Source organism: Cucumis melo, chromosome 6 (assembly GCF_025177605.1).
Source record: "Cucumis melo cultivar AY chromosome 6, USDA_Cmelo_AY_1.0, whole genome shotgun sequence".
Lineage (NCBI taxonomy): Eukaryota > Viridiplantae > Streptophyta > Magnoliopsida > Cucurbitales > Cucurbitaceae > Cucumis > Cucumis melo.
In genome coordinates, this window is record NC_066862.1 from 1,130,845 (window position 1) to 1,148,392 (window position 17,548).

Genomic DNA, 17,548 nt, shown 5'->3' on the forward strand with positions numbered 1-17,548 from the left:
GAGCTCCTATTAGTTTGGTTTTTGTCTTTGAAATATATAGAGTCTACAAGCTGGCCCCTCCCATGTCTACATGATGTCTATTTTCTTTTCATGGAATTCACTAAAAACTTATATACATAGTATAGCAGATTACAGTGGGTGAATGGGCTAAAGCGAAGAAATGAGTTGTCTTGCTAGGAGCCTAGGACCTCTCAAACTGTAGATTTAAAAAGCTATTCTCAAATTGATTTTGGGAAATTTTGATATAAACTAATAGTACCTTCATATTTATTTTATATACAGAAATGGATATAATGTTTTAACTGTCAAGAGTATAGCTGACGAGAACTAACTTTATATTGCTGAACTAGGAACAATGTTTGCTAACAGTAGTTTATTTTTGCGAATTATCTCAAAGTTATTGCATCACGAAAGCCTTATCCGGTGAAAGATCCTTCTTCACGACTTTGTAGTGTTGTTCTAATTACATAGATTATTGATTATCTAATCCTCTTATAACTTCAGCTTTTCCACTAGAAATGCTGGACTTTTCACTTGGACTTCTCAGATTTTTTCCCCTTGTTTTCCTTCGTATGACTTGAATATTTTTAGAACCACATATTTCTAGAATACGGTGAAATTTCTAAAAGAAAAGGATTTCTTTTTTAAAAGAACCTTTGTCTTTATCCATACAAATTAGGCCAGATATTTGTTAAGCGTTTTGGAGTTCATATATATTCTGTATGGCTGTGTGCTTTCAATGTGAAATTAGAAGTTACAATGGTAAAATAAATTAATGCATGTGCTGTCTTTCTGAAGTAATAATATCTATCCAATACTCAATTGGCTACATAGAAGAATGCAGTACTTGTCTTCGGTGTCTCCTTTTTCCTGTTGACTGGATTTGGATTAAGGGGCTTACTGCATGGGATCTGCTCGCCCTTCTGAAAACGAACTTTTAATACTTCGTGTCCTTCGTATACATTTTTCGCTATTTAGACCAGTAACTTCTTAAAACAATTGAAATTTAAATTGTGAATAAAAGCAGAGAGCTTTTAAAAAACCAAAGTATCTGTAGTTTGATTGTTTTATAAGCAAACTAGGAAAAGATACTCCCATTGTCGTGAGATTTTTATGTGGAAGTGGTACTCAAATTTCGATTTAAATGACTTAAAAATACGGGCCATATAAAAGAATTAGCAGAAAGTATTATTGACAGTTTTCTCTTGAGGTGGACGTGGAGGGAGAAAGGAAGGGGAAAAGGGGTTGTTTCTTTGTGTCTCATGTTTGACCTTAATGGAATAGACAAAATATGCACTTGTGACCACCATCATGTTTAGTCATATGCTGAGGTATCGATCACGTGGTCTTGTCATCGAAGAATATATATAATTGTTTCCTTCCTCACTGTTACATTCATGAATTGCAAAGGTCTTATGGATGACCCCCGACCTCTAGCAGTTGAAAGCTTTTCTACCAGTTGGCTTTTGAATGTGAAGCAGTCCTATGATGCCACATCCAAAGTGATGGATTATAAGATTGTTAAGCCTTCAAGGTTACTGGATGAAACCCAAAGCTTCAAATTCAACACTTCAATCCATCCATCCGTTCTTGTATCCCATGCTGATGAACTTTTTTTTGATGGCTCTGTCAGACCAGTTTATATAAGCCACACAACAGGAGCCTCCAATACATCTGATTTTGTTTCAGCTGAGCTCGATTCTTCACTCTCTTCTTTAACTTCTAGTCCAGCCATAGAAAACAGATGTCATTCTGGAAAATGGAGGAAAACATTATGTATGCTACAGAAGTCTTTAGGATGTCTCAGTCCCATATGCCATAAAGTAGACCCGGCTGAAGTTAACTGGGTTGATGACATTAAACAAAAATCCTGTGATATTAGGAATCAACGCCAATCCCCACGAGTATCTCCACAAAGCAACATTGGCCCCTCATCAGGTGATTGGTGCCATCTAGAGAACTCAATTTATGAAGCGATACTTCACTGCAAAAAATCAATAGGTTTGTTGCATGTTTCCTTGTTTTATGGTTAACTAATTTCCATTTGTTCACCACGTAGTATTCTCATTATCTTCTTAATTTAGGGAATGATAGCTCGGACCAAAATTAAAGGGCAATGGATTGATGAAGTACCAGACTTCTGGAATGGTTCCAGCATGGCAACGTGTCCTTTGTCCTCTTTTTCTCTGGCAGTATACCTTTTCACTTCATTTTCTAAGGAGAAGTTATATTTTGTCAGTCCTTGAGGATGAACGACATGTATAGGATCTTAGATGTGTTTCTAAGGGAAGTATCTCGTGCATCCTTGAGAGTGATGTAACTAAGATGCTACCTTGTCTTGTTTGATATGCTGTGTACCATAGAGTGAGAGAAACAAGTTATTGTTCAAGAAAAAACAGGGATCTGTTTTATACGGAATAGGAATGCTCGTTTCTGTTCAATGTTGTGCGTTTTCATATGTACACATTCAAGTTTTCTGATAGCTATGGAAAATTCTATACTTACTTTGGACTTATTTTTTCGCATATTCATACCAATGCTTCCATCTTTATAAAGTGGAAGTGTGTGAGGTGCTCAATTGCATGTTCTTACATGGCTAGTTTCTGTCGTAGGAAGTTTCTGTCCCAATTTCTATTCCTGGAATGCAGTCGGAAAACTATCATTTCTGTGTTTGGAGAGAGAGACGAAGAGAGAGTTGTGTTAAGCTGGTTGCAAGTGACCAAGGACAGGACATGGACAAAATATGTTAGGAGAAAGGCCACGAAGTTCGACCTCACCCCTTCATTGCTTTCACACCCTTTTGTTGTTTTCCTTTTTGTTCAATTTATCCTTGATCTTTGCGGTGGAGTCCCTAGGAAAAAAGAACACAAAGAAAATAATGCTTGTCACCCTAACCCATCCTTGTATTTCAAACACAATCCAAATATTTGAATCCTTACTGAGGGGACCAACCAAAGTCTTATCTTCACTGCTGGTTGTGACCTTTGCCCATGGCCAGGGGTCACATGAATATGGCACCATCAAAATTCATCGCACCTTAATCTTGAATTTTGGTGGCGTTTGTTTATATCATATTTTGTTATGGTAATTACAATGGATGGATAAAGAAAATAGAACCTTTTATCCATTATGATTCCAAACGTTCTTGTGCAAACATAGCTTAATACTGCGCTGTAACAAAACCTTGTGTGGGGGATGTCGATTGATGGAATTCATTGCAAAATAGGCAGAAACCATTAGCCATAGTAATTCAAACTTATGACCACAAAGCACTGACTATGAAATTAGATTAGATTCAATGAGAAAGAACGTTGGAAGCATAGCAAAAAGAGAGAATTATATGTGTGTTTAATTATGAAGTTGCTTTGTGGAATTTTCATTTCTTTCTATGGATAGATATCATACCTGTGAATCAATACATTGTTCTTAGGACCAACAACTTTTCTTGGTAATTGGGCAGAGAGAGGAAAAAGGTTTGGAAAAGGTCATTCAAAGAGTACAATTGAGATGAAGCTTTCCCTGTAAAGAGAGAAAGAAAACACTCCCTAGTAGAAAATTATCTTCTTATAAAATGACATAGCTTTCCTAATTGTTTTTAACAAAGATAAACAAGTCGTAGTGGTTTGAGATGATTTCTTCGGTCTCGATATCTCTTTTTCCTTATTGAATTGAAAAGTATCCCTTCAAAAATGACTTCTGATGCAACTTATTCACAAATATTGAGTTAAGTTATTGTTTATGTAGATGTGGATGTTAGGAGAGAGAATTTCACTACTTACGCTACCCTAAGCTTTTTGACTAAAGCATATCATCCACTCTGTTTAAAGAAATTGTCGCATCCTCTCTTCAAAACTTATTTCTAGAAGATAAAAAGGGAGGAAACAAGGAAAGAAAGTCCCACCAGACTCAACCATCATACATGTCTATAATCACGAAAAGCGCGTAACTTACCGATATGAAACATCTCTATTTGATGCAAAATAACAAAATCTGAAGCTATGAGTCCTACAAAACCAAAAAAAGAAAAAAAAAATGAAAAAGAAGAAGAATTCCCCACCACAGAAGCCTTTTTAGGCAGTCGAGGGACCAAAGACATTGATATGGGAGGCATGTCCCATTTGTCAGGCCATGAGTAGCTGTTGTTGCCATTGATGCAGCGGCAAATGCCTAAGATTTCACTCTGTTCAGACTTCCAAATGCCATATTTAGTAGTTGGATTCTTTGTTTCTCTGAGATATTGAACTCTAGAGTTTACGAGTCTTCAGAAGCTGCCAAAGGCAAATGAGGTTGGGTTGGCGTTTTGGGTATGCTATTCTAACTTCCATAATTTTCCTTTGACGAATCGTTGCACATGGCGTTTTTAATTGGAATAGGAATTGGGGACCAAAGTTCTAATATTTGTCTTTGGTTTATCAAGATCAGATCATACTGAGTTACTTTGTCTGCCTTCTGATTATGATTGAAATCAAATGGTCTATATGGTTTGTCCCACAAGTTAAATTTGGAGAGATTTTAGACCTCTAGCCTTTCCAATGAAGACATATATGTGAGTCCAAAGAAGAAGTTGGGTTAATCCATTATTCTCTTAGTTAGCTTAAACACAATGAATTTTTAGTGATTTGACCTCTAGGATTTAAAGGTCTAGCTAATGATTTAAAGGTCTAGCTAATGACTCTTCAAGATAACTTGTTTCAAAACTTGAAGATTGAGACTACTTCACATTATAGTTAAATCAATACTATCATTCTTAGAATGCTAATCTAAACACATTGTAAATTTCAATTTCATTGAAAATTCATCAAAACCAAATTTGATGATTGTTAGGTAACATTTATTTTATACAGACAACATTAAAATATAACCTAAATTCAAGCACTAAATCGTTGTTAATGTTTGTAGCCTTCCAAACTTTAATGGTAGAAAGGACCAAAGTTAGAAGTTATCTAAAGAGAAAAATACAAAGGGTTTCTTTAACCAAAAAAAAGCTAATGAAACTCCATCAATCCAAAATTTGGTCTTTCTTTTTTATCTGTCAATCAAGAGTTTGCAATCATTTAACTCTTAAAATATTATTTATGTTTTGATTTATATAAAGTCTTTGCTCCTGTTTATGTTTGATAATTATTTTATTTTAAAACTTGTTCATTATAGTTTTCACCATTTCTAATTATACGCATGAACTTTAAATTTTTCTTTTCTTTATAAAAAATTATTTTGAAGAACTTGAATTTTTAAGAGTTCTTTTGTTCTAGATATTATAATTCTTTAATGCAACGTATAATTGTTTATAAAACAATAAAAATACGTATATAAAAAAGACAATAGTTTGGATAATTATTATATGTCATATTCTCTCCATTCACACAATTAATTGGCAGTCTTTATAATATTAATGAATTTTACATTAATGTGAATAAATTCTAGTGTATTTTCATGTTGAAGTGAATAGAGTATGAAATTTTTTTATAAGAATATACTAATAGAAAATTTATGACTAAAAATGGCCCAATCTACAAGTTATACCATTTCTTAAAGTAGAAATAATTGCTAATACCAATATTTTTTAAAAAATTGGAAATATAATAAAAAAATTTCAAATTGTATCGATGATAGAAATTTATCACTAATAGATCGATCATATAATAAATATTGATCTATTTATTGGTTTATCACTATAAAACATAAGAATCTATCAACGATAGAAATCTATCACCAATAAATTTTGTCAGTACTTGCCCTTTTTTTTTTAAGGATGTTATATATTTAATAATTATTCCTAAAATGGGTAGAAATGAAATATTTTGGAAGGAAAACCCAAGCCCATAAAAGAATAAAGCCCAACTTTATGGACCGTATCGTCATTTTGTAAGCCCAATTTCTGACCATTATCAATTTGTTCGTACAAATTTATTTACATAAAATTCGAAGTTCATAATTACGAGCCGAATACCGAAGCTTCGCAGAGAAAATTCCGAAGAGTTTCGTTTTGGCGCAAGTTCTTCCTTCTTCGCATCAATTATCCTAGTCTACTTAACATTTTTTTCTTCTTAATCTATTTGTTTTTCATCGATTGTTGCTCTCCGTAGCAATGAATTCAGTTCCGCATCAGTTTACACCTCAACGTCCGTGGTTCCCGGTGCCGCCACCGAATCCGCCGCTGTCTTCTTCTTCTTCGTCTTTCTGGGACAACCTCAATGTGCGTGATCGTTTAAGGGATTTGCAAGAAACTCTCGATCTCGCCAAGTCAATGTATGTGTTTCAGTGTTTGTTCGTAATTTTTTTTTCTTAGACATTATTTGTTTGTTCATAATTTTTTGCATACTACGTCTCAGTTGAATTACTTCTTGTCCTAAATTGTGATTGAAGTATAAATATGACAGGCAGAAAGAGCTGGAAATGTTGATGTTAATTAAAGAAGGCAAATTATCCGAGCAGAGTGCTGATAGTCTGCCTAATGGTTCTTCTATTGGTGAATTTTGTGATTACTTGAAAGATAGAAGGATTAGTTTGGAGTTGCAAGAATCGCGTTCGGTTGAAGCTGCAGCTGGTTTGATGGAAAAGTTGAGAGCTCAGCTTCAACCATTTAGGCTTGATACTGATGAATCGAGTCTCTGGGAAGCAGTTAGGTTATCTGGTAAATTATCGAAGGCCAAGAGAAATAAGCAATGGAGAAAGAGAAAGAGGAAGCGCATTGCTGAATCACTTGCAAAGGTTGTATTTTTTTTTTTTATATCCCAAATTATCTAACATATTTACTGTAATCTTACCTTTTTCCCCCTTTTTCATTGTGAAATCTCAGGAACGTGAAAGTTTTGATCAAGTTGATATGGAGGCTGATGAATGGAGGGCCAGGGAGATCGCCAAGGATATTGCAAAACGCAAGGTGCCAAAACATCAACTGATTTTTGTTTTCTTTCTATTCTCCCACTGGTAGCTGAGAGTTTAATGTCCTTTTTTGGCTTCTTTTTTAGGTTGGATAAGCGAGTTCTATTGTAATCTTATCTTTATTCTAGACATATAAAAATTTTTAGGGAGTTATTTATTCGTTTATATTTTAGTAAGAAACTAGGTTTTGAGGAGATAAATGGTTATAAGCAATAGGGTCATTGGAAGATGGTTTTCTATTTGAGATTCAGAACCAGTAACCAAATTCGTGGTCGTCCCTGAATTTCATGGACAGACAGGGTCGTGTCCCAAGGACATCAAAGTACAATGCAGGGTGGGGTTTATGGAAATATATTTATAAAAGTATTGAAACTCTGCTTTTAAATGCTGCCAGCTCTCACGTTCATATAAATTCTATTGTTTCCTCATCTCATGAATGGGTTATTTGCCTCCAATAAATTTTTTTTTATAGACAGCTGTTTACATTTTCACAGTTTTTTCTAGGAAAATAATATCTTCCCCCACCCAATGTTTTGTACTTGATTAATATCGTGCTTTTCTTGTCTAGCTCTGAAATATGGAACATAGCAACTTGTATTGACAGAATGATGTTAATTGTTGATGAGCAAAAATTTTCAGGTGGAGAAGATGAAAGAAATTGCAAGAATTAAAGCTAAAGAGGAGAAAAAGAAGCTAGATTCTGAGGTGAGAATCAATCAAACTGTAGTGTTAAAACTATTCTCAGCAGTTTTTTCCCTCTTCTTATGAACTTCTAGCTAATTTTGGATATCATGTAGCTTGAACTGGCACTAATAGTGGAAAAGTTGCAAGAATTACGCTCCATCAGGATCCAAAAATTGAAGAAACAAGGTTCAATTTCTTACTTCTTCATTTATAAGTGTATTGCTATCCTTCGTGGTTTGTTGTGCTGGTTTAGCAGTTTTGTTACATTCGTTTTGGTCCATGGCATTTTGTTAGGTGTCGCATAGAAGACAAATTCTAAATCGTTTTAAATTTTAATGGTTCCTTGGAGATTTTTCATGGTTCTACCAGAGTCATTTTAGAATCATTATACCGTGAGAAACTTGGGAACATTCACGGAAGCTTACAACTAGGGGATACAAAAGCAATTCGTTTAGAAGTGTGTATAGAAGCTAGAGGAATTTAGTATGTGATTTTTTTTCTGCTGTCCGCTGAGGTGGTTATTGAAGGCTTAAAAATTTGTGGAAAAAATGAGATTCTCTGTAGGACAGAAATAATGTTGTGGACCAGAAGTTACGGGGTTGAAAAGGATATGTCTGATTTTCATGGATTGTATTTTTTAATTATTGGGTAAGTCAAGATTTTGAGGTTTAGTTTGGTCCTTGGAACTATTTTCTTTCTGACTTTGCTATGTGAATGATTTTTTTTTTCAATTTAAAAGGAAAAAATGATTGCTGTTGTGAGTTCTTATTAGCTTCTCTATCATTAAATTGCTCTTTCTATGTTTAAATGCATGTATTATGAAAAGTAGTATGCTGCTGTCTCTATGCAATGGTACTTGGATCTGGTTATATCCTAATGATAGTTGATAGTAGTAGTTGGTAATATATTTGTCCAGGTCATTTTCTACCTGAGGAGGATGATAAGTTTCTAGAGAAGGTTCGAGCTGCAGTTGAGGAAGAGGAACGTCAAGCCCTTGCTGCAGCTGATACGGATGCTGCCAAGGATGCCATTGCTACTGCAGAGGTCTCTAGGAAGACTGTTCCTACTTACCCTGAATCAAGGGATCCAGATAGTGCTACAGATAGGTCTGAAGAAAGAATTGATCAAAGATCTGCGGGTGCAGATGATAAGGTCTCCAACACCAGCACTAATAAAGAGCCTGGGAAACAGTTTGGAGAAGTACAAGGTTATGGAAGAATGTATGATTATGCAGCCAACTTACCGATGGAATTCTATCATTATTATTATGGGAGTAACACCGATATGGGCACGTTAATTGAGGTAATTGCAGTAATTGTTTCTGTGCTCTTCATGCAGTGGTGCATACTTTGATCTTTTATGTTCACCGTTGAGTTGAGTTTGGAAGTTGGTGTATCTCATTGTATCTTCTCTAGCATTTGTAGAAAAGCGTATTTTTATTAGCTTTTCTGAAAAAATTACAGTGTAATATTGGTTCACGAATTTGGGAAACCTAGATTATTTTTATTGTACAAAGTAGTGAGTCTTAGAATTATGAATTGTTATAGCATGTAGTTTGGGTTTTGTATTTCTAAAGGATAGCTTGAGGCCTGATAGATTTGTGACTTGTGAGAGATGGTGAAAGGCCTATTGTAGCTTTTTTGTTATTTCAATTTGTGGAATTAAGAAATTTGTAGTATGAGATGGGCAAATTTAAATTTTAACCATCTGCATGCTAAACGGTTAACAGACTAGCTTGGAGCTAACCCAAAAGTTCGAAACTCTTCCTTCTCTAGAAAAACAATACCCCATTGGTTCATGACATATCCATAACCTTATTACAGTGCCATAATAGTCGAGTGTTTTTGTGATTCTGAAAATTCCCTTGCGTCGGTTTACTAAAAGAAACCAATAACACTCTTGATTTTTGAACCACAACTATTACCGTTTTGTGTGCAGGTAAGACGATCATGGGATGCATTTATAAGACCTGGAGGAAGGTAAGATACGCATTCCTTACTCTAGTTAGTTCCTCTTCACAAGTTTTGGATAAGTTTCCATTAGAAAACTAGTGATTTGATAAAATTTAAATTTGAATATATTCAAATATTTGAATGCATTGATAAGCCAGAGAGGTGGGAGAGTTATGCTAATTGTATGTTCCTACGAAATTTTGTGCAGCCGAATACCAGGACATTGGGTTGAACCACCGCCACCCGCAGATGAAATATGGGCAGCATATTTGGTTCCACAAAAATAAAACCATCTAACCATATGATCACAAATGGTTTTCCAAAAGTTGTTGCTGCTAAAAGATGATTATGGTTGATTATGGTTGTCCCATATGGAAAAATTATTCGAAGAGGCCGTCTTAATGTGGTTAACAGTTTCGAATGATAATCGGATGTACAAGTGAGAAACTCCCGAGGATAAATAGTTGCTATAGGCATGTAGATACTTTAGTTTACATACTGAGGCTATACGACACGTAAAATGTTTTTTTTTCTTTTTTGAATATATGTGAACATGAAGTTATGTAAATAGAAATTTTGGATCGAACATAGAATTTTAAAGAAGCCCCAATCAATTACGTTTGAAATTGTTAAAAGTAGTTGGGTGCATATAGTTATACCTATTATTGTAAAGTGGTGTATCTTTCTTACGTAAAAATTATGTTTTAAACAACCTTTTTCTTCATGATTAAAGAGATGCGTAGAGATAACAACATTTGTTCTTTTTTTCTATTTATTCGTTTAAAGTGGGATGTACAAAATTGAGAATAATAATTGAAAGTTTTCCTCGATAATTATTTAGAAATAACTATTAGTTTTGTTTCGGTCTAGAGTGAGTATATCTTAACCAAGTATTAACCTTACGTGGTGTTTTATTACTTTAGTGTTTTATTCAAAAAAAAATTGGTTGGATCGATTTAAAATATCCAAATAAAGTAACATTTAACAAAGTGATAAATAGACTTTTATCGTAAAGAATAAAAAATGAAAAATAGCTTAATAGCCAAACAAGTTACATAATATTCTACTTCCTATCTGCTGCATTTAGGAAACAAAACAAGTGACCAAAAGAAGAAATAAAATTAAAATAAAAAGTTATGTTATGTGGCTGCTGGGATTCGAGCCCAGGTCTCCACGGCCACAACGTGGAATTCTTACCACTAAACTACAGCCACTTTTGGATAGCACTTACTCCACAGAAATTTCATATTATTAAGAAAACTATGACCAAAAGATCTGTGATGTTCAAACGTAATAATAAAATAATGATTCAATCTGAATGTTTTAGTTTTTAAATCGCTGATTGACTTCTTACCAAGGAAACAAAAGTCCGACAATTTTCATCGTTTAATTTAGCCATCGAGCTAATGACATCTTAACAGAGAGTATAGAATTCTTTTTGGCATAGTTTCATTTTGATTAGTTTTGTTGATCATACAGAAGCTTGGTTTTAATGTGTTCGCTCACCTAATTAAATCATCGAACATCAATTTGACTAATACTATAGGTAGGCATATGGTTTCAACTATGGCCTCAGTAGTTAACGTCTTTAGTTACTATAATCTGATTCGAATTCTTACCACTTACATTCAATAGTACCGGCAGCTACTTAGCTACAAGTAATAATATCTCACTCCTTATTTGGCTCATCTCTTCCTATTGATTTTAATAGTTACTCCAAATCCAACCTTGGATTCCACACTTCTTCCACCTTCGTAAATGTCTAAAATTTTAAAGATCTGACCATGTGAAGTTTCATACAATTATGGTCTTAACCCAAATTGTCACCTATTTTAGAATCTTACCTCGATAAATCTCCATTTTTCATGAAGTAAGATTTTGGTCTCCCTCAGTTACAACCCTAACTTCACTCTCACATGCCTTTGCAACAATCAACAATTATTTCTTTTATGTCTAAAAAAACCAATTATATTTTCCATATCACCTCGGAACTACATCATATCAGATTGAATACCCTTGTTGTGTCCATTTTGAATGTCTTATAAATTTTTAAAAATTAAACCTACTTGATTGATCATAGCAGACTTGTTTGACTTAGAAGACGAGGTGACAACAACAAAATAATCTTCAAAACTTATAATTATCAATTTCAAATTCTTGTTTAGTTGTTAAAGACCGACAGAAAAATAGATAACTAAGCAATATCTTTGGCAGCAAAACCGTATATCGATAAGACATTATATTTCTTGATTTTATAGTTATTTACCAAAATCATTAATCTAACGTTTGCATTTGTCCTTTATTCTATAACTTTATCAATTTGACCGCCCGGCACTTGAGACGTTTTTCTTCTCAATTCAATCTATGTTCAAACATTTTTTCTTCCCCTGGTTTTGGGAACTGCCAACGATGATAATATTTTTAATTTTCAGTTTTTATATATATATGAGAACTCTGTTTTTTCCTTCAAACTGGAAAACAACACCATCAGCTTCACATACAGATCGAATTTTCTTCCTCAAAAGTTCTAACCGAAAGCAACCCAACAGAGAAAAAGCAAAAAAGATTTTGGGTCATCAGAACAAACTGCTCATAAAGAAAACATATCTCCCCCCAGTAATCAACGCTCACCACGAAATAAAACCTAATAAACTTCAGAAATTGTGGGAAAAAAACGAATTTTGCCGAGGGTTCAAGACGATCCAAAACTAAAAACAATTTGGGCGTCCTACGATTCGGCAGCTAAATCTGCGAAGGATTTAATTCAAAGTTAGAGGGGTCTCAATCCCAGAGTTCTCCTCCCCTCTGCTGGGACCTTCGCACAAATCAAACAACTAAAAAAATGCAAGCAAAATCCTGTATGAAAAACTAAAAATTCGAAAGCCGAACCAGTTATTCGGATCTTGGCTCGGCAATCTGCTTTTCACTACGATTTCCGAAGGCAAACTTGGAGCAAAAGCGCATTGATTAGAATGGCGCCCCATCCATAGGACCCTTCGATTCAAAAATTAAGAAAAACGGGACGCTCAGTGAATACGAACCAGATTGATATTCATCTTACAGAGCAATTATAACAAATAACCACCCCGTAATCGATGACTTTTCATCTTCAATTTCGCTCTTCATCGCGTCGATTTTCTCCGTAGAGATAGAAGGCAAAATTGCAACCCTAATTACCCTAACCCTAGATTTCGCGGTACTGGTTGACAAGAAAGCTTAAGGCTTATATAAGTGAGAATACAAAGAGTGAAACACGCTGTTGGGCCGAATCGGTTGTATATCGAAATTCAAAAGCCCAAGACCACGACCAAGCCCAAGCCCAGCCCAAAGTCTACGACATTGAATAATTTGAACAAGCAATAAATAATATTCCCAACATATAATAAAATAATTTTCTTGTTTTTTATTTTTATTTTGAAATTATAAACTTTTACCACTAGAGTTTTAATTACTGACTAGCGTAAATTTTTGTAGTAGCCTGTTGTTACTTTTATATTCAACCCTCTACTATTTAAAATTAAAATTATGATGAAATATATCTGTCTATGCAATTGTCTTTGTATTTTAGAACAGTATGTAAGGTGGTAATTTTGACATTTAATACTTTGGTGTAATGCCACAATGTTTACTAATTGGGATAATCGTATACTAATCTTCCAAAAGTCATGTATACAACATGCATGAGGTTTCATTATTAAAAGAACAAAGAAAGGAGGGGGAAAATAAAACAAAACTAAACTTTTACAACCAAGCCCCACCTCCATATCGATCAAACATGATCCCATATCAGCTAGTGACTAAATCTATTTAAGTTGAAAGTCATAGTTATTATACTATAAAAACATGATGTCATAATGTTTTACACAAAGTACGAAACTGATCTCAAGTATTGTGTGAAAACATACGGTTCTACAATATTATGAAAAGAAGGAAAAAACATATATTAAAAATATTTCGATGGTGCAAGAAAATTTTAAATAAACTGCTTAGATGTAAACCTTTAACAAAATACAAAATTCAAATGGTATATAAATTAGAACTTTTGTATAATTTGAGCGCTCAAATCTTGATTTGGAAATACATAATTATATCAATTTTAGAAAAGAACGCAACACTAATACACCCATTTTCATTTTTGTTAAATTAAAACTTGTATTGTCGATGCTATTTTTATGTTAAAACTTATTAATGAATTTGATATTCATCTATCCAACATCTAGATTTAGTCCTAAGATAAAAAGTGTGAATTTTACAATTATCTCTAAAGAGAAGAGACGTCGAATTTGACGGCTTATTATTCCAACAAAAAATAAAATAAAATAAAACTGAGGATCTAAGCGTTAAAGTATCTCAAATTTACAAACATCCAGCAGAATCTTACTTGAAAGACAAAAGATATTTAATTAAACGTAAAATAAAAACCGTCATTTTTTGAAATCTTGACATACAATACTAACAACCATATTCTTAATCCCAGGCATATAAGAAATTTAATTAGTAAACGGACGAGTAATTTAATTTTAAATTAGTTGAGAAATTATATATATTATATTACAAAAAGCAAGACTTAAATTTGCAAACAGAAATAAAGAACTGAAACTATCAGTGCTAATAATTAGCTTACCACAAACCGAAGCACCCATCTGTCCAAAAACTAACCATACAAATTAATAACTTACAAATTGAACACTTGCATAAGATTTCAAAAAAAAAAATCCCACCAAATTTGCGAAAACCACCGAAAATGATTAAAGAACTAAAACTATGAGTGCAGCAAAAAGACAAGAAGAAAGATCAATAAACATGTGGTTACCGCTTTTTGTGGTGAAAAAAGACACCAAAGCCAAGCCAGTTTAATTAAGCCTTCTTGCCTTTCAATGGGCCTTTTGGAATTTTGCTCAGGACCTTCTCTTCAAACACAGCGTAGTGCTTTTTGAACTCAATTACTGCTTTTTCCGCTAATGGGTCGATCTTATCTTCATATTTCTCATACACGACTGGGACCGTGTGCAACAAAACAAAGTCTGTGGTTTTCAAAATATGTTGTCAAATGTCAGATTCAATTGTCAAAACAAAATGAAGAAATAAATGTGAGGATAGAGATTAAGTTGTCGTTACTTATGTAGAACAACGTTAAGAAATTGCACCAGCTTCCCACAATTGACAGAACCCACAAAGCAGCAATGGCCTGAGACAGAGGAATGATATTTCTATAATTCAATAAAAATCCTAATTATTCTAACATTAATGATGTCCAGGACTAAAAAAGAATTATTAAAGATGACAAGAAAGTATAATGATAACATTATACGTACAGTGAGGAATTTCTTCAAATCCCTTCCAGTCGCAATGTCCCGCAATAGTGCAAAACCACAATTAATTTCCGCTCTCAAAGTTGAAGCAAGCTCCATGAAGGGGTCCGCAGGGAGTTGAACAACAGGGATTCGAGGTGGGCTCCTGCAAATACAATTGTTAAACGGTGGGAAGAAGAGAATGATTTGAAGCTGCCAGAAACTTAATTATTGATGAAATGAAATTCATATCCAGTAACTCACTTGTAAATAAATGTGTGAGCATTGGACCAAAGGAACAAGAGCCCAAGAGCAAGGATCAGAGAACGGGAAATAAACGTAAGCAGATGGCACTCGAGCAACTCAAAGAAAACCCAGATGAGAGTGGCTCCACTAAGAACACCGGCTGAGATCTTCTTATTCCTCCACAAGAATAAATCAGCAGCTGCATGCAACAGCGTTAAGAAATGGTCAACATCACCCCCAAACTCTATTTTTTTTTTAAGGTTGTACTAGAAGTTTAGAGTTTGAACTTAGTGGAATTTGGTTCCCGAAAAACCTCCGGTAGGTCTTTCGATTTTAGTTACTCTCAACTTTGAACCTCTTGTTTCTAATTGGTTGCTTCATATTCATTAATTGATCTGTCACATATAAATTTGAATTTTATGTTCCCTGGAACTCCAAACTATAAATTTTGCGTTTAATATATTGAGGGACTAATTCTGTACTATGTAAGTTTAAAAAACAAATAGACACAACCGACTAAACTTGCAATTAAACTCATAAGAAATACACGGATCATCATCAGAACGAATTCAAATATGCGACGCAGGAAACATAAATTATAAACATCGAAACCCGAACAGATGTACAAATATAGCATGTTCAGGACAAGAAAATTTATAATAAACACTCTGCTCTGAAAGCTTATGAATCGCTCAAGTACGTCGTACGCTCGATCCGAACAATCAACATTTCCAGAGTACGATAAAACCATCAGATCTATATATTCTATATCCAAGCAAAGAATAATGAAGCAAGCTAGAACAATGGCTACAGAGCACAAACACGCCTAATAAGCATCAATCAATATCGAGCTCCAACTGAACCAATCGAAGCAGTATAGCAAGACATGACGGGAATATAAAAAGACAAATTCAATAACTTAGAAACAGAGAATTAAGATTGAGTACGTTTGCCACCGCCAAGGACATGATGAACCGGCCTTTCCCTTCCGAAAATCCGGAAGACCTTCTCCTTCAAAGTGGAAGAAGAAGCCGATCCCTCAGTTTCGGCGTCTGATCCGGACGATGAAGATGAATCGTGATCATGAATCTTCTCAACTATCTTGTCGATCAATGACTCCGATTTCGGTTCGGTGTTTTCAGCGTGGTCCGACATGATCGAACAATTCAAGTGACAAAAATCTCAAGGAGAAAATCAAGGGAATGGATCGAGAGAGAGAGAGAGAGAGAGACTAGGGTTTTAGGAGAGAAGAAGAAGAAGAAGAAGAGCGGAAGGAATTTGAAAAAGAAACGAAAATGGAAGTAACAGTGACACTTGGGTATTTATTGGTGGATTGGCCAACGCCAAAGGAGATTGACGGAAATCGTGGCGGAAAAAAGGTACGACGTTAGTTGACGACGTTAGAAAAATAAAGCTGACGTTTCAATAGGGAATGTTTAGGAAAGTAGCCGACACGGTGGAAAATGTGGGGACACGTGGCAGGAGATTAGACAAGGTCAGCTATGGACGGCTTGGACTGTGCTTAGGGTCGGTAGTGGGTACCACGTTTTGTGAAATACTCCAAACCTCACTCCTTGGTTTCTCGTCTTTTCTAAAGAAGAAAAAGGCAAAGTAAATATTGGTTTTTTTTTTTTTTTTTTTTTTACTTTTTAGGGAATAAAATCATAATAATAAAATAATTTAATAAAATTTCAAAGTTACTTTTTCTTAAACAAAAATGTTAAATATATCCAAGTATGCCTCCACAAGTATACGAGAGTATTATTGATATAGAAACAAATAACAATGCATGTTTATATCTCTATTGTTGGTCACCTTTTACTTCTCCACGAAGGATCGTGTTTTTAGAGTAATAAACATAATAAAAGTTTGAAAAAGTGATTGAGATTTATTTTTAAAAAATCTTTTTGGGCTGGGCTTTTGAAATCAGTTTCAATTCAAACATCCCATATTGGGTTGGGCTTTCAGTGTAAATGTATTCAATAATTCAAAAGTTGGAGTATTTTTCAAATGTAATCTCTAACGGATAGTTTTCAAAATCCTTATGTAAGGAATTACAAAAGGACTCGAATATATGAACCAAAGACCTAATCTTGATATAGATGAAAACAATACATTTTTGTTACAACGAGATATATTGCTAGTTGCAGATCATTTGATTGAACTTAAATTTGAAATAGGTACACTTGACGATCTAAATCATTTAAAAAATAGACGGATTTGTTGTGTTGCGGATCTCTTACAAGATTAATTCGGATCGGCACTAATTCATTTAGAAAATATTGTTAGCGGAACTATATGTGGAGCAATTACGCATAAATTGATACCGACCCTCAAAATGTGGTAACTTCAAATTCCACTTAACAACCACATTTGAATATTTTTTCGAATTACACCAATTATCTCAAGTTTTAGATCGAACTAATCCATTGACACAAATAGTTCGTGGACAAAATTTTAGTTATTTGGAATCAAGCGAATTGACAGGGG

At 34.2% G+C, this 17,548-nt stretch overlaps 3 protein-coding genes and 2 non-coding genes across 6 annotated transcripts; 2 read left to right on the plus strand and 3 right to left on the minus strand.

The window, feature by feature from the left end:
- Positions 1-1,380: 1,380 nt before the first annotated feature.
- On the plus strand, positions 1,381-2,515 carry LOC103483234 (probable membrane-associated kinase regulator 6). Its single transcript, XM_017043453.2, has 2 exons — positions 1,381-2,001; positions 2,085-2,515. The coding sequence occupies exons 1-2, from the start codon at positions 1,398-1,400 to the stop codon at positions 2,108-2,110; spliced, it is 630 nt and encodes a 209-aa protein (XP_016898942.1). The 5' UTR covers positions 1,381-1,397; the 3' UTR covers positions 2,111-2,515.
- A 3,411-nt stretch (positions 2,516-5,926) lies between these two features.
- On the plus strand, positions 5,927-10,177 carry LOC103483235 (U11/U12 small nuclear ribonucleoprotein 59 kDa protein). Of its 2 annotated transcripts, none has more exons than XM_008439756.3 (8): positions 5,927-6,249; positions 6,381-6,711; positions 6,800-6,883; positions 7,525-7,590; positions 7,683-7,755; positions 8,486-8,871; positions 9,508-9,548; positions 9,730-10,177. In XM_008439756.3, exons 1-8 carry the CDS (start codon positions 6,089-6,091, stop codon positions 9,806-9,808), a joined length of 1,221 nt encoding a protein of 406 aa, XP_008437978.1. In that variant the 5' UTR covers positions 5,927-6,088; the 3' UTR covers positions 9,809-10,177. The 2 variants fall into 2 exon arrangements, with proteins under 2 accessions (XP_008437978.1, XP_008437979.1); XM_008439757.3 differs by having other exon boundaries at positions 6,109-6,249; positions 6,367-6,711.
- Positions 10,178-10,663: 486 nt separating this feature from the next.
- On the minus strand, positions 10,664-10,735 carry TRNAH-GUG (transfer RNA histidin (anticodon GUG)). Its single transcript has one exon. It is a non-coding gene; the product is annotated as a tRNA-His (tRNA).
- Positions 10,736-12,195: 1,460 nt separating this feature from the next.
- On the minus strand, positions 12,196-12,344 carry LOC127150126 (small nucleolar RNA snoR145). Its single transcript, XR_007822143.1, has one exon. It is a non-coding gene; the product is annotated as a small nucleolar RNA snoR145 (small nucleolar RNA).
- A 1,763-nt stretch (positions 12,345-14,107) lies between these two features.
- Positions 14,108-16,357, minus strand: LOC103483236 (reticulon-like protein B1). Its single transcript, XM_008439758.3, has 5 exons — positions 16,006-16,357; positions 15,077-15,257; positions 14,837-14,978; positions 14,640-14,709; positions 14,108-14,545 (listed from the first exon to the last, which is right to left on the minus strand). The coding sequence occupies exons 1-5, from the start codon at positions 16,211-16,213 to the stop codon at positions 14,379-14,381; spliced, it is 768 nt and encodes a 255-aa protein (XP_008437980.2). The 5' UTR covers positions 16,214-16,357; the 3' UTR covers positions 14,108-14,378.
- Between the last annotated feature and the right edge of the window lie 1,191 nt (positions 16,358-17,548).